The following is a 16806-nucleotide window of genomic DNA, read 5'->3' as shown; positions in this document are numbered from 1 at the left end:
CCACCCAATAAGTTTTTCATTAATAAATTGGGATGTTGTTGATCATTATAGATTTGGTGAATCATTGGGATTTGGGGTCTCCACAAAAAAAAAAGAAAAGTAAATTTGGATTCTTGGTGATGTTGGCATCCATAATGTTACCATAGCCATGCTATGGACGATTATAATGGTCTATGAATTGTGGACAAAATTGGATGCAAGAATCGTTTAAGATTGAAACATAAAAACATCCCTATGTTGATATCAAATAAAGTGAGAAATTGGAAAATCAAAGGGCCTGGAAGTTAGAATATTAGTGGAGTGTTTGATAAACGGTAAGATCAATTCATTATTAGGATTATTGAAGAACAAGCCAGGCAACATCAATTGGCTTAATAAGTGTCAACAAATAAATTCCAAGGTCTGTTCACTACAAAAAAAGGATTTTTTATTGATATAGATTTACTGACGTGTCAGGTTGTCTGACACGTCAGTAAACCCTCCTGACGGGGCAATCCTGACGAGTCTTAGTTGTGAAGAATATGGGTGTCAGGAATTGGCAATTTATGATGTGCCAAATATAGCACGTCAGAAATTCCTGACGTGTTAAATCCAACACGTTAGGAAATACTGATGTGTTGGATTTAACACGTCAAAAAAAATTTCTTACGTGTTAAAAAATGACACGTCAGAAATTCCTAACGTGCTATTTTTTCACACGTTAGGAATTTTTTTGACATGCCAAAAATGGCACGTCAGCAATTTTCTGACGTGTTGGATTTACTAAAGTGTCAATTATGACACGTCAGTAAATGTTGACGTGGCAAAAAATAACTACTGTTTGCCACGTCAAAAAATGGCCTTTTTTTTTTTTTTGTAGTGCTTTTAATGAGTTTGGTATTCTTGTTGGGTTTGCATAAGATCAACTCGTAAGGGACCGAGCATAATGACACTCTTGAGAATAATACTAATTGGTGTACTGTATAATAAACTCTCTTGGGATTAGGCTTTCCCTAATAATTAAAACGGCCAACCTTTGATATGACCTTAAGCTATGCCCGTTGGCAAGGATGCCTACAAGTCGGCTGGATGTCACCTACGTTAGGTCGGTTTAGCTTGAACTAATCTAGGCCGGCCAAACTTAAATCGATTTGGTTGGTCAGACCAAATTTATCATGGGTGAGTAGGTGTAGGGGAGCATAAAGAGAACCTACACCATAGTAGTTTTTTTTTTTTTTTTTCTTAGGAAACATATTAGTCTCAAAAAAAAAAAAAAAAAGAGCAGAGCAAAAGCTCTTAAAATACAGGGCAAGCTCTAAAGTATTCGTAGCATAAGCTACAAAGATACAAGCGTTAAAACTGACGTATTACATTTCAGACTTTTAATAAGATCCGCTACTATTCTTTCAAACCGACAACATATTCTTGCTATTTACTCTAGCATAATGTTGAAATAAAAAATTATTTCTCCCTATTCTTCTCTCCTTCGAATGAAAATATGAGAAATAAAATATAATTAAAATAATATTTAAAAATAAATAAAAACTAAAATAGATAGCGTGATAAAAAATAAAATAAAAAAATCAGAGTTGCAAAAAATATTGTATTTAACCATATGAAAAACTCATTGCTCTTTGGATAATGCTAGATATTCTAAAGGATTCTTTTCAAAATACTTTTCAAATAATATGGCAAGTATTTTTCTCCTTCAAAATTTTTTCATTTTTTTTCTTTTGTCTCTCAATTCCAAACAAAATAGTATTTTGCTACATTATTTGAGAAGAATTTTGAAAAGAATCGTTGGGACACCTAACAGTCCGCTTGCTCTTTTTCTTATGCATTTCCGTAGCCTTCAAAAGTAGTGGAGAGGCATTGATGAGAATGACATGAGACAGAAACTGCCCTGCAAAGTGATTGTGGAAATCTTACCTTTCCTTTGTTTCTTTGTCTTCTTATTGATTTTTTCCTGGTAAAGAGACAGAGAGCTTTGGATTCCGTTGGTTACTTGAATGTGGCCAAGTATGGTGGACTCCACTCAGTGATTTATTATGAAAGGAATCAAAGATAGAAGCAAAAGAGAAAAGCTGACACTATATTCGATTGTCGACGACTCCTCCACTCAATCTCAATGATTTAGTTAGAAATAAATCAATAAAAAAAGCAAAAAAGAAAGCTCACAGTACTTCGCATTATTTGACAAGAAGAGACGACTTGTAAACAAGTCTTTGTATCACCTCCAAGCAAAATAGAAAGCTCTATTTAGGTAGTGAAATTCTGGATTTTGACGATGATGATGGAGACTTTAATGGTGGACTCTAGCTATTGTGTTAGTTTTATTCTGACTACCTATTGTATTGAACAGAGTACGAAATGGGAAAATGAAAGGGGTTTAAATTTTTGGTGTAAAAGCATAAGAAGGCCTGCAGTCTGATGTTTTGTCCACCTGTTTGCAATTACCATCCATCTTCCTTCAATCAATTCTTCTCTGTTTTTTCCCAACCAACGTCCGAAATTACTTGTTTGACCGACTTTTTGTTTAAATATTTCAAATCAGGGGAGCAAATCGATATACAAAGTATGGCCTACAACGACAACTGGTGCTGATGATCAACTTTATTGGATTGTAGAAATCTTTTTCTGTCTTTCTTCTTTTTTTTCCTGGTAAAGATAGAGAGTTTTGGATTCTGTTGGTTACTTGAATGTGGCCAATTATGCAGTCTCCGTAAATCACATGGCCATGGAGCCCATTCAAGGAAAAGATTTTCACAATTCATATTAAGTCTTTTTACAAGTCCATAACAACCGGGGTGGTAATATGCGTTTGCATGTCGGGTTTTGATAGTATCAAAATATATCTATAAAATTATATAGGTTTTATTGAAAAACAAGTGGAGTAAGATCAATTAGCTTAATAAGTGTCAACAAATAAATTCAAAGGTCAGTATAATGAGTGAGTTTCCTATTGTTGTTGGGTTTGCATATAAGCATAAAAATGCGTTTGTTAAAATGAAGAGGTGACCAAACAGACCATTACAAATTGAAGTAGCATCATTGCGACCTGATCCTCCACAAAAAAAGTTAGGTAATTGGGATTGGTGAATTGCTCTTTGTGAGCTTGTGATGTTTCTTTGCATAACCTATTGTTTTTTTTTTTAACATATTCGCACAAGAGGATATGATAGTTTTAAACTAGTAAATTTTGCTTCATAAAGCATGGTCCTCAGCCGATTAAATTATTCATGGAAGACCTATAAATTATTGCATTATTAGGTAAAATGGACAGGACAGGACAAGACATGTCCCTTTGTTAAACATTTTTTTTTTTTTAAGAGTTGTGATTATTACGTGTCTTTTTTTAATTTCACATTAATTTTTAATAAAATGTGTGATTATCACACACACATATATATATATATATACTAGTTTGTTCAACCTTAGAGTGGCATGTTTAAATATGTTAAGTTACACGTACACGTAGCATTTCCAACATATTAGGTAAAATATTAGTTAAAATTTTTGATGTGTAGCACTAGCATTTCTCTTTTTCATATTTTTATTTGAAAGAGAGAAGAATGGTGAGAAACAATTTTTTATTTGAATATCGTGCTTATTTACTTCTAGCCAATCTACTGGCATGGAAGTAAAAAAAGGAGCAATTTTAACAACTTCTTAGCATGTTTAGCATTTCTTTATGAAAAATAGAAACTACAGTAAATAACAATTTCTTGCTATTTATTGTAGCACAATGTCCAAATAAAAAATTGTTCCCACCATTCGTCTCTCATTCAAATGAAAATATGAAAAATAGAATATAATTACAAAGAATGAAGATTCATATTTAAAAGCAAGTAGCTAGAGAATATATTAAAGGGCATATAAAAAAAAATATATAAGAAAACTTCACAAATGACTCTTGAACAATCATGCGTTTTGAAAAGAACCCTTCAAATTTAAAAACTCTCAATTTCACCCCTCCAACTTTCAAGTTGATACAATTTACGCCTCTTCGTCAATTTTTGTCATTAAACCCTAACGAAAACCATAAAAAGATAAAATTACCCTTCAATTTTTCTTTTTTTTTTTGTTTAAAATAAAAAAATGAAGAAAAAAAATGGTCACTGGATCATGGGTCACCTTGTGATTAATTTTTTTATAATAACTTTATTATTATTTTTTAATTTTTAATTTCAAATTCATATGGTTATCTTATCACTTTTAACGTGTAAAAACTGATGTGATATATTGCATTAAATTGAAAATTTAGGAGTATTATAATAGTCATTTTAGTACTTTTAACGTTTAAATACTAATGGAGGGGTACATTGCATTAAATTAAAAGTTTACAAGGTGTCCCAAAGAGGTAGTTCAATCGGCTGGGACCACGCCTAATGAAGCGGAAGTCACTAGTTCGAATCCCTCTCCCCCCTCTTATGCGGACATGTCAAAAAAAAAAAGTTCACTTTTGAGAGTTTTTAAAATTTGGAAAAATCTTCTCAAAACGCATAGTAGTTCGGGAGTCCAAAATAAAGTTTCCAAAAAAATAACTAAAATAAAGAATTGCACTTTTTTTCCCGCAATATTTTACCTATTGCATGTTGTTGGAGAAGCGTAAAACTGTTTTTTTTTTTTTTTTGGGTGCATACTCAATGAAGAATGATCATCTTCATCTCAAAAGAAATAGAATTGTCCTCAAGAGATAGCTCAATCGGTTGAAACTACGCCTTATGAAGTGGTAGTCACAAGTTTAAATTTTCTTCTCCCTTCTTACGCAGACATGTAAAAAAAAAAATTTTAAATTAAAATTGAGAGGAACGATTAATTATTTTAAGATGGGAAAAATTGACAATTTTACTCTTTTACCGTCTCGTCTCCTTTCCATTTCATTTCCTATTCCATACTGAATAGTCAATAGCCTTAAAAAGTAGTGGAGAGAGGTATTGATGAGACAGAGAAAGTGGTGGTGAGACAGACTTTATTGGATTGTGAAAATCTTTTTCTTAATTTCCTTTGTTTCTTTGTCTTTCTTCTGTTTTTTTTCCTGGTAAAGAGACAGAGAGAGAGCATTGGATTCCGTTGGCTTACTTGAATGAGTTCAACAATGGTGGACTCTAGCTACTCCATGATTTAGTACGAAAGGAATCAAAGAAAAAGCAAAATAGAAAGTTCACCTACACTTACATTATTAGACAAAGAGAGAGACTTCTAAACTATTAAAACTAAGTCTTTGTATCATCACCAATATACTTTCCCAACAGCTGTATTATATTGTAATCCCTCTGCACCAAAAATTACATAATTTATTTATTTATTTATTTTTTAAAATACAAAAATACTACATTGTAATTTTGAAAGATATTGCTTCAATTGAACATTACAAATAATTTGGTAATTCCCTAAAATTTTAGTTTTGGTCTGACTACCTATTGTGTTGAACAAAGTACGAAATGGGAAAATGAAAGGGGTTTTTGTTTTTTGTTTTTTTTGTCATCCGTTTGCCAAGCATTTAGCAAAGACTTTTGAGTAAAAACTAAAAAGGCTCCATCATCGCCATTCACAGAGTTTTTTTTGGTGTAAAAGCAAAAGACCTGCAGTCTGATCTTTTGTTCACCTGTTTGCAATTACCATCCATCTTCCTTCAATCAATTTTTCTGTGTTTTTTTTCAAGCAACGTCCGAAATCACTGGTTTGACTCACTTTCTTCATTTTCATCTAAACACTTCAAAATATTAAAGATTTGGCTTATATGCTTTAAAAAGAAAATTACAAAAAATGTATATTGTAATTTTAATTTTTATGGCACCTAAACCAAATCAAATCCGAAAGGATATACTTTGGGTCAATTAAGCTTTTAATATTGGTTACCTGTAATACTTTTGGGTCAATTTAGTGTTATTTTTTTTTTCTTTTATTAAAAAATACTTTGGCTCTTTTTACCTGTAATACTTTCTCTCTTTTTTATATTCTTTTTATATTTTTATTTTAATAATTTGGGTCTATTTAGTGATACCAAAGCCTTCGTACAATTCTTCGACTTTTCCTTTTCAAAGCACATGGTCCCCTGCAGGCTGCAGCTCATTCAACCAAAAGAAAGCCGACACTTTGCATTATTTGACGGGATAGAATTTTGATACATCGACTCCCAACTAACCTACTATTTGATTTTTTTAACATAAATTAATCTAAACTAGACACACATTAAAGTAATAATTAAATAACATATGAACTTTTGATACTCCTTCAACCCTTCACTTCACAGAAGATACCACTTACTTGTGCTTCGAGAATTCTGAGTTTCCTCATCGTACCTTTCTAGAAAGAAAACCATGGCAGAGCTTTTCCTTTCTCCGTTAATCCAACTGCTCTTTGACCAATTGGCGTCTGGCGAGTTGCTCAACTTTGCACGCCGACATGTGGGACTCGGAGAAAAGCTGAACAAGTGGAAGCATACGTTGGAAGGAATCCAGGCAGTCCTTGATGATGCGGATGGAAAGCAGCATGATGAGAAGCAATCCAGGGCAGTAAAACTGTGGTTGGATGATCTTAGAGACTTGGCTTACGATGTGGAGGACATACTTGATGAGTTCGCCACGGAAGCTTTGCAACGCAAATTGAAGGGAGGAGATGATGATCAGGCCAGCACAAGTAAGTTACGGAAACTCATCCCTACCTGTTGCATTGGTTTGACTCCAAGTGCTCTTAAGCTCAATGTTAGTCTGGTTTCAAAGATAGAGGAGATCTCTGCTCGATTCGATGAAATTGTCGAACGAAAAGGTCGACTGAAATTGGAAGAAGCTGCTGATCGTGGGAGATCAAACAGAAGAAGAGGGACACTGGAGCCAACCTCTTTAATGACAGATGCTTATGTTTTTGGCAGGGAAAAAGATAAAGAGGCTATCCTTCAAGTGTTGCTGAGTGAAAAACGCAGTGATGCTAGAGATAAAGTTTCTGTGATTCCCATTCTTGGTATGGGGGGCATAGGAAAGACAACTCTTGCCAAACTTTTATTCCATGATGAAAAAGTGCAAAGCTTTTTTGAGTTAAAAGCATGGGCTTGTGTTTCCGAAGATTTCAATGTTGTTAGAGTCACAAAAGCAGTTTTGAAAATGGTCACCACTGAAAGCTGTGACGACGATGATTTGAATTTGTTGCAAGTCAAACTAGAGAAGAATCTGAAAGGAAAAAAGTTTCTAGTCGTTTTGGATGATCTTTGGAATGAGAACTACGATGACTGGACTATCTTGCGTGCTCCTTTCCTAGCAGGGGCTCCCGGAAGTACAATTGTTATCACAACTCGTAATGAGAGAGTTTCATTAACAACACGTTCCATTCCAGAATACCATTACCGTTTGGAAGTGCTGTCAAAAGATGCATGTTTGTCTGTATTTACCCAACATGCACTGGGGGCAAGCAACTTCAATGCACATCCGGACCTCCAAGAGAGTGGTGAAAAAATCGTTGAAAGATGTAAAGGCTTGCCTTTGGCGGCAAAGACCCTCGGAGGCCTCTTGCGCACTAAAAAGGACCGTAATGAGTGGGAAAATGTACTTAAGAGCAAGATATGGGATATACCAGAGGAGAGAAGTGGAATTGTTCCCGCCCTTATGTTGAGCTACCACCATCTTCCCCCACATTTAAAAAGGTGCTTTATGTATTGTTCAATACTCCCAGAGGACTGTGAATTTAAAGAGCAGCAGTTGATTTTGTTGTGGATGGCAGAAGGTCTAATTCAACCACCGAAAGAGGATACGCAAATGGAAGATCTAGGTAGCGAGTATTTTCAAGATTTGTTGTCAAGGTCCTTTTTCCAACAATCAAGCACGAAGAAACTACGATTTGTGATGCATGACCTCATCAAAGATTTGGCTCAAAGGATTGCAGGAGATATATGCTTTAGGATGGAGGATGAAATTCGGGGTGGTAATAGAAGGAGATTTCCTAAAAAGGTTCGACACTCTTCTTACTTGGGTGACGCCTATGATATTGCTAAAAGGTTTGAGCATTTTTTTGAACTCAAATGTCTACGTACCTTCCTCCCTCTTCCACCTCCTTATGGTTGTTATTTGACTCATAATGTTCCTCATCAATTGTTGCCGAAATTACTATGTTTAAGAGCCCTCTCTTTGAGGGGGTACTGCATAGTTGAGGTACCAGATTCAATTGGCGATTTGAAACATCTACGGTACCTTGACCTTTCTTACACTAATATTAGAGGTTTGCCTGAATCAACAACCACTCTATGCAACTTACAGACAATGATTCTGAAGAAATGTTCTTATCTAAAGAAATTGCCGTCAAATTTGGGCAACCTGATCAACTTGCGCCACCTCAACATTCTCGGTGCAATTAAGCTGGAAGGAATGCCTCCTCAAATAGGTAAATTAACTCATCTCCGAACATTGTCTAATCTAATTGTGGGAAAAGGCAGCTGCTTCACTTTAAGAGAGCTAGGTTCTTTGTTGCATCTTCGCGGAACACTCATCATCTCACAATTGGAGAATGTCACTGAACCCAGGGATGCAAGCGATGCTAAGTTAATTGAAAAGACTGATCTTATTGCGTTGTGCTTGGAATGGAGTAACAGATTGGATGAGTCACTCGACAGAACAAGTGAATTTGAGGTACTCAACATGCTACAACCTCACAAGACTTTGAAAGAGCTCACTATCAAGTGTTATGGTGGTATGAAATTTCCAACTTGGTTAGCAGGTCATTCATTTTCTCATATGGTGGCTTTAACAATTGAAAATTGTAAAATGTGCACGTCATTGCCACCAGTGGGCCAACTACAATCACTCAAACACCTTTTCATTAAAGGCACGGCGAGGGTGAAGAATGTCGGTCATGAGTTTTATGGGGTTAGTTGCTCACAACCTTTTGAATCCTTGGAAACTTTGTGTTTCAACAATATGGAAGAATGGGAGAACTGGATCCCTAATCAAGAGTTTAGAAACCTGCGTAAGCTTTCCATTACAAATTGTCCCAAGTTGTTGGGGAAGTTACCTAACCATTTTCCTTTACTAGAAAATGTTTTGGTACGATACTGTCCGAGGTTGGTGGTTTCAATTTCAAGCTTTCCTGAGCTTTGCAGACTACAAATTGAAGGATCCGAAGGGGTGATGCGTGAAAATAAGGTTGTCTTCAACTCACTAAATTCCAAGTCCTTTTCAACAATTTCAGAATTCAAATCTCCAATAGAAGGGTTTATTCTCGAAGGACTAACACATGTAGAAAAACTAAATATTGAAAATTGTGAGGAGTTGACACATTTGTGGTCAAATGATGTGGGATTATTACAATCCCTCCCACGTCTTTGTAACTTGAAGATTTGGAAACCATTTTCTTCGGCAGAAGAAGCAAAAGAGCAACCAAAACAGGGTATGCCATCCACCCACAATGGCATGGAATTTTTACCCAAGGAAATCATGTACAACAACACGTGTATTGAGCGCATTGAGATTAGTGGATGTGATTCACTGAAGCACTTTGCAATAGGCCAGCTACCTCCAATACTTAAGCGGCTATGCATACAGAATTGCAAGAGTATGATAATTTTACTTGATGAGGATGATGCCAATAGTTGCAGTACTAGCACATCTCTTCTTGAGTTCTTGGAGATTTGGAAGTGTCCATCCCTCAAATTCTTAACATCTAGCGTAGAATTATTGGCAACACTTAAACACCTCGATGTTAAAGATTGTGGACAGCTGGAGTCAATAGCGAAAAGTGGAGAATTGCCTGCAACACTTCAACACCTTGAGATTCTGGAATGTGGACAGCTGGAGTCAATAGCGAAAAGTGAAGAATTGCCTGCAACACTTCAACACCTTGAGATTTTGGATTGTTCAAAGCTGGAGTCAATAGCGAAGAGCTTCCATCACAACTCGTCTCTTGAAAAGATTCAAATTAGGTGGTGTAAAAACCTTAAATCCTTACCCACGGGCATACACACCCTCAGCCATCTAGACACGATTGAAATTCGTTCGTGTCCAGCTTTTGTTTCCTTCCCAGACGAAGGGTTGCTCCCTAGCAACCTTAGAGAGTTAACGATTGATGATGATATTGCCCTACCTAACTGCATTCACAACATCACCTCACTTCAAAATTTATACATTTGGAGGTGGAGTCCAAGCGTGGCAAGCGTGGTATCATCCTTTTCGGAAGAGGGTTTTCCCGCCAACCTAACATCACTTACAATTGGGAATTGCAACTTCACTGAGGCCTTGCTTGAATGGGGGCTGCACAGGCTTACCTCTCTTCAACATCTTTCTATTACAGGTGGATGTCCTAATGTGGAGTCCTTTCCAGCTGAGAAGATGTTGCCTGCATCTCTTACTACCCTCACCATCTCAAGCTTCCCCAATCTGAAAAATCTGCCTTCCCTTCGAAACCTCACCTCTCTTGAAAAACTGTATATCGAAGAGTGTGAAAATCTCACATCCTTTCCAGAGGATGGCTTGCCTCCCTCACTCCAGGAACTCAGCATCAAAAGCTTCCCCAATCTGAAAAATCTGCCTTCCCTTCGAAACCTCACCTCTCTTGAAAAACTGGATATCGTTAAGTGTGAAAATCTCACATCCTTTCCAAAGGATGGCTTGCCTCCCTCACTCCCGGAACTCACCATCAGAAGATTCCCCAATCTGAAAAATCTGCCTTCCCTTCGAAACCTCACCTCTCTTGAAAAACTGGATATCGAAGAGTGTAAAAATCTCAAATCCTTTACAAAGGATGGCTTGCCTCCCTCCCTCCAGAGACTCAAAATTAAAGACTGTCCTCTGTTGAAAGAACGCTGCAAGAAGGATAAAGGACAAGAGTGGCCCACGATAGCCCACATCCCTTGGGTTGAGATTGATAATAGGTTCATCTATGACTCAGAAGAGGAGGAATCAAAGTGAAGGGCCCCCCTACACTCAGTTGCTCTGTTTTATTTAGATGCTAGAGAAGTGCCAAGGAACAAATCCAAGGTCAGTTTATTTTCACATTAGTTCTTTTGCTTCTGGCTTTTCTTCGACTTCCAGCAGGGACGGCTTAGTGCTTCCTCCTCGAAGTAATTAGGGTTTTTGATATTATTTCCCATTTTTCATCTTCTTTGGAAGATTTTTAAATAATTTGCATTTATTCTTATTTCTCTCATTTCTTTTGGGGTTCAACAGAGCCGTGGGCGGGTCCACTATGCAAGTCATCGCCATGAGCCACACATCACGCTGTTCAAGAGGCCTCTAAACTGTTAGTAGCAGGAGGAGAACATGCGTCATCCCCCACAAATATACTTGTAATCTCTCCAACTAGACTTCATATTTTCCTAAGAAACAATCTGGATGTTTTGGAACTTAGGTTTGTATATTTGTTAATTTTCCTGTTTGTGAATTTTATGCTTGTCATTGGCGTTGTGTTGATATAAAAGGCTCTTTTGTTTTTGTCTGAATGTTTGTGTTAAAGAGATCCTATGTTGCTCCTATTTCTCAATGTTCTTGTTGGGTTCGGATAAATGCAGAACAGGTGTTTGTTGAATTGCCTCAGCGACCAAGCAGAGAGTGAAAGCCTTCGAACATTGAATTTTTTCATTACTATGAGTGCCTTTGTTGGCTTGACAAAAGAGAAGAAACCTGTAAGTTCAACACTCCCAGCCTAAACACCAAACCTAGAGCATTTATTGCATTTTCTCCAATGATTTGGCATCACACCCTTGTAGGTGGAACCCGAAGTATTCAATGAAGATAATGTTGGTCATGAACAGGATATTGATGGTAATGTTTTGCTCCTTTGTTTTTTATGGTTATTCATTGATTAAAAAAAAAGGGAATTAACTTTATTGCATTGAAGGAACCATGCTGATCTAGTTACATTTCTCTCAGCGTCTTTCAAGCAAAATAGGTATGGAGAAGAGGAGGGATTATCTTTATGCAGTATTCCCAGGAACAAACTGATCCTGATTATGAATAGAAAGAGGTATGACTTACTACTCTTGCAATTTTATAATTTGTTGGGATGTTGTGTTTCCAAATAGACAAATTCCTTTTTATAAGTGATCAAACATGCTAACCAACTAATTCAGTTTCAACCAGAAGAAGACTTCCCCAATCACCCTCACTTTCACGGCACTTCTTCTACACTCAGCAGCCCACACAAGGCCAGCCTCTCAACTCTCAATGCAAGCTGATTGCTGCATCCCAATACAAGATGAAGGCCGCCATTTGTCCAGGATTCCTACATGTCAGATGTCCATTTTTTCTGCTGGCTTTCAAGCCTTTCATCTCAGCTCGGCACACAATTGTCCAGCTTCCATGCTCCTTGTTTTCCTCTTAGTTTGCTGTTATGTAATTTAATATGTTCAATGTTTTCTGTTATGTGTTTCAGTCCTCTCTTCTCTTGTAAAAACACACGAGCCCTTTGGCTATATATATACATGGTACTGCACTGTTATTGGTTATGTAACCAAAACAGTTTTCCTCCAATCATTCAATTATATGTCTATTCTCATATGTTAAAAAAATGCTATGATAATGAAATGGACAATCTATTTTCCAATATTTAGAATTAGAGGTGTGCAACTCTGCTTTGCAGTTTCAGTTGCTTTTTGTTTTTTCTTTGCTTCTTTTTGATTCTTTTGAACTTTTAAATTTTTCCTTGCAACCAAAGGATGCACTTATGAATTCAAAAATGCTTTAAATTTTCCTGGTGAATTATTTTTTGTTAGTAGGTTTGCAATGTTTCTCTGCATAAGTATACCATATAGTATATAATCAAATAAACAATGGGCTTACAGGTAGAATTCCCCACTCCAATCAAAATCATAGTTTTGGATAGAAAGTAAGTATTGGGTTCCTAATAATATGAATGATAAAATGATCGATTCCTTTCATACAACAATATATGAAAAATATGGTACATTTTTCAGAATTACTATTATTTGGACAAAGGCAACATTGGTGTGTATACTCGTATCAAGATTTGAAATATGAATTACCAAAGTGAGATTTGATTAAAGATTTTATCATCTTCCAAAGTGAGAAGCTGGATCGGAAAAAGCACACCCTCACTTATTTGCTCGATCCATCTCTCACAAATTTCAAGTCCCTGCCAATTCTGTGCTGAATGGAGCCTTAAACTTACATGAATTCTGAGAGCTTTCTCATACAGGAAGGCAGAAGAAATGTTGCAACCCATGGAAGTACTTTTGCTAGTGCAGGAAATCTTATGGGGTTAGGTAGAAATCCCCATAAAGTGTTGTGTGTATATTAATAGAGTATTTCCGTGGGAGAAATACTTGGCCAGTTGACTTAGATATAAGTTTTTAAGAAGTTTTAACAAGTAGTTAAGAAAAGGTTAAAAAAATCCATTCTCCTAATTATCTTAAGATCGATAGCATCAAATTTCACAAAAATGGATGTCAGTCTTCAAAAAAAAAAAAAGACATTTTCATCCCTTTAGACCAAAATTGTGTGCTGAAAGAAAATAGACTGGTTATGCAATGTCGCAATGTCAGAGATTCGCTGAGTTTAGGATTTCTTGAGGAAAACTCTATTTGGTATGCAAGTACTTAGGAAATTTAGCTAGTTTTGTTCAAGAAACTAGGACTTCTCTCTTGCAAGTAGGTTTCTGTACTGTCTAATTCTTGTTAGTATTGCATTACAACAATTAGCTGCTGAATTAAAATCAAGCCCCTTATTAATTCCCAATATTAGATATTACACGGTGATAATTTAGTTTGTCTACCTTCAAAAGACTTGAGACTATTAATGCCAATGATATCTACCTCAAATGGCATCTATTCCCTCTATAAGAATAGGGTCTAGGATGAGATCATGAGTTTAAGGTGCACTGGATGTGTCATGTGTATGTGACTTGCAGATACAGTTACAAAGAAAAAAGAAAAAAAAAAAAAGGGAAAAATTCATTTATTATCTCGTAACTTTTGTAATCATACTTTTAAACTTTAAAATTGATCAATTTAGGGTTACTATTTTTCAGAAGGTTGCAAAGTCAACCATTTCGTCCAAATTTAGTGTTAAATCATAACGGAGGAAATGAAATCCTCAAAATACCATAGTCCAAATTCAATATATTTTTGTAATTTTATAAACATTTTAAGGATATTTTTGGGGATTTCACTCATTAACCATTTAATTTGACACTGAATTTTGAAGGGAGGATTGACATTACAAATTTTTGAAAGACGGTAACTTTAAATTGACACTTTTTAAAATTTAAAGGTATGATTGCAAAAATAATGAAAAATCATGGGCGTTCGGCGATAACCGATAAGTAAAGGTTTCCCAAAAAAAAGAAAGGACTTATTATTGATATAATGATTATAATATTGTTATTTTGCAATGATTATATAGTGAAATGATGTGATCGATCATATTGAATGCCTTGCTTTAGATAGAGTGCATGTATTCATCCATTAACATATAAGATTATCAATTTCTTTTTAACATTAACTGGGAAGGATTTTTAGAACATTTTATTTCTAGGCAGTAAAATTGACTACGTCCTTTAATTAGCTTCTTGAGAGAAATTGAAAGCTTGATTTCCTGTTGTTTACACATCACAGATAACGTTTAATTAATTTTGGTCTTGAATGCTCAACTCAGAAGGTGCTAATTAAGGATGTTGCTTTATCTGCACTTACAGGAATGAATGGTAACTACAGTTACTGCAAATGTAGCCAGCAACTTGAATAAGTTTTAATCATGTATGTTTCCCTTGTGATACTGGTCCTTTTGGATGATTCTAAGTAGTTCACAATTTCTTTTTGCTTTTGCATATGGGCAGACTAGCAGTGGACGTAAGACATTTACCATAAATTAAGTTGAATGTTATACCATCTTAATTCTTAATTCTTATGATATTGGATTTAGAAACGACTAATTTCGTGCATGTTAAACCTTATCGCTTATATTATTACCAAAAACTTTAGTTGTTTCTTGCTTTTGAATGAAAATATATTCTTGGTATAATTGAAAGTTTTTCAAAATTAAGTTGATTCTATATCTGCTCTGCACGTGTGATTTTTTTCAACCTCACAGCACCCTGAGAGTGAGAGTGCATGAGAGGGATTTTTGTTTTGAGAGTTTCTGCAATTAATGGAGATTTACAATGAAACTGTCATAGACCTTCTGAATCGTGAATCTGGTCCTCTTCGGCTTCTAGATGATCCTGAGGTACTTGAAAGAATATTTTATAATGAAGAGCTTTTAGATGTACTACTCACTATATATGTTTTTGCCGTAACCCTTAGTTTCATGTTTTTGTTTTCTTAACACATACAACAAAGGAACCTTTTTGAAAAAACTTGTTGAAGAAGCGGTTTAGGATGGTCAACATCGACGGCATTTAATTAGCACTGTGAAGGTAATATTAATGCAATGTCATTCATCCGTTAGAATTTTCATTTAAATCTTAACGGATAAAGCCAAAATACCTTAAATAACCAGGTTTAAAAATAAAAAATAAAATAAAAGATAAATAAATAAAAGAACAATTTGTAAGGTATGGGTTCTATGTTTTTTCTTAAATAATTTTTAAATACATGGGTGGGTATATGGGACATTTCACCTATAATTTTTCTGATTTAATCCCATTATCAATGTATCATGTGTTTTATTTGAATTAGAATTAGCATTTTCTTACGGTACGAGTCTTCTCTCTTTTTGATCAAGACAAATTAGGTTGTTATGCACTCTTCCTGTCATGTTCTAGGATGATATGTCTTTAACTACCAAGTGTAGATATATCCTTCTCACTTTCTTAGGTTTCAGATATAATCCATCATCTTCTTGTACTTGTTTATAATGATGTATACGCTTCTTGGTTACATATTCATGCATACGGCTGGAATTTTTACCTTTTTTTTGGTTTCAGACCATAAAGAGTGATCAGGAAATTAAGGTAAGCAAGTGCAAATGCTGAAGCACGACGGTTCAATACATTTGGAGCTTCAGGTTCATGAGTTTGTTTTAGGGCTATATTATGACATTCACCAAACAAACTGAACGATTGAGACCTCAATTCTTGTTAACGGTTTTATCAAGTAGCTTGCTTTCAAGTGAAACCTATTAAAATATCAGTACCATAAACCTATAAAAAAAAATTTGTAATTGAACCGGCCGGATAGTTGAACATATGAGTTTTTGAAAACTGAGTTCAGCTGAAGACTAACTAGAAGAAGTTTCTGATGAATGGATCTTATAGGATTTGAAAACTTTGGTTTTTTTTTTTTTTTTTTTCAAAAAATAAAATAAAAGTATTGGAACTGAAATGTATCTTGATTTGTGAAAATTCAACTGCAAAGTGATTATTTGTCTCAACGATTTTTTTGTTTGCAGTGGTGGCAAAAGGAGTGGACATGTACCATACAAGGACTCAAAACTCACACGAATCTTGCAATCGTCACTAGGGAAAATGCTTGGAGCGCAATTATAATTACGGTCCGAACATTTTGCTAATTATAAATATAAAAAAATTATAATTTTGATAATACAAGAAATGAAATAATTTTAAAAAAAATTATAAAATAGTTTTTGTCATTTTTTGTGGAGAGGGGTTACAATACAATTTATTTCAAACCAATTAAGGTTTCATAGCTGTCGGTAGATAAAATTGGATGCAACAAGTGACTGATGAGATGCATGTAAACATAAAAGCATCCCTTTTGTTTATGTCATATAAAGAAGGAAAGATCCTGTTTCTCCTATTTCTTGCTGCTATTCTTGTTGGGTTTGCATAAAAATGAGTTTGTTAAAATGAAGAGGTGACCAATTAATTAGCAGATAGATAGAGATTATTCAGATAGAATTTAATGGGGTTGGCAGTGAAGGACAATTG

At 35.2% G+C, this 16806-nt stretch overlaps 2 protein-coding genes across 13 annotated transcripts in view; both read left to right on the top strand.

Annotated features, from left to right (window-relative positions):
• The first annotated feature begins 6055 nt into the window (after positions 1-6055).
• LOC132173419 (putative disease resistance RPP13-like protein 1) lies at positions 6056-8122 on the top strand. Its single transcript, XM_059584923.1, has 2 exons — positions 6056-7969; positions 8119-8122. The coding sequence occupies exons 1-2, from the start codon at positions 6303-6305 to the stop codon at positions 8120-8122; spliced, it is 1671 nt and encodes a 556-aa protein (XP_059440906.1). The 5' UTR covers positions 6056-6302.
• Positions 8123-8135: 13 nt separating this feature from the next.
• Positions 8136-16806, top strand: part of LOC132174980 (putative disease resistance protein At3g14460) — a 62999-nt gene continuing 54328 nt past the window's right edge. For 6 of the 12 annotated variants that reach the window (XM_059586804.1, XM_059586797.1, XM_059586764.1 and 3 more), the window contains exons 1-3: positions 8136-10940; positions 11130-11310; positions 11471-11584. In XM_059586804.1, coding sequence (XP_059442787.1) covers positions 8232-10871 — 2640 coding nt within the window. In that variant the 5' untranslated portion in view covers positions 8136-8231 and the 3' untranslated portion in view covers positions 10872-10940; positions 11130-11310; positions 11471-11584. Of the gene's footprint in view, positions 10941-11129; positions 11311-11470; positions 11585-11668; positions 11724-11831; positions 11926-12031; positions 12432-16806 lie in introns of those variants that run through there. The other 6 variants (XM_059586812.1, XM_059586773.1, XM_059586853.1 and 3 more) reach the window with 6 other exon arrangements.

This window comes from Corylus avellana, chromosome ca1 (genome assembly GCF_901000735.1).
Source record: "Corylus avellana chromosome ca1, CavTom2PMs-1.0".
In the NCBI taxonomy this organism is placed as follows: domain Eukaryota; kingdom Viridiplantae; phylum Streptophyta; class Magnoliopsida; order Fagales; family Betulaceae; genus Corylus; species Corylus avellana.
Note: the sequence above shows the minus strand (reverse complement) of the source record. Positions and strands in the feature narration are given on the sequence as shown.

Excerpts from the sequence above, each read along its gene's own strand:
- LOC132173419 (XM_059584923.1), top strand. The coding sequence starts at position 6,303 with ATGGCAGAGCTTTTCCTTTCTCCGTTAATCCAACTGCTCTTTGACCAA.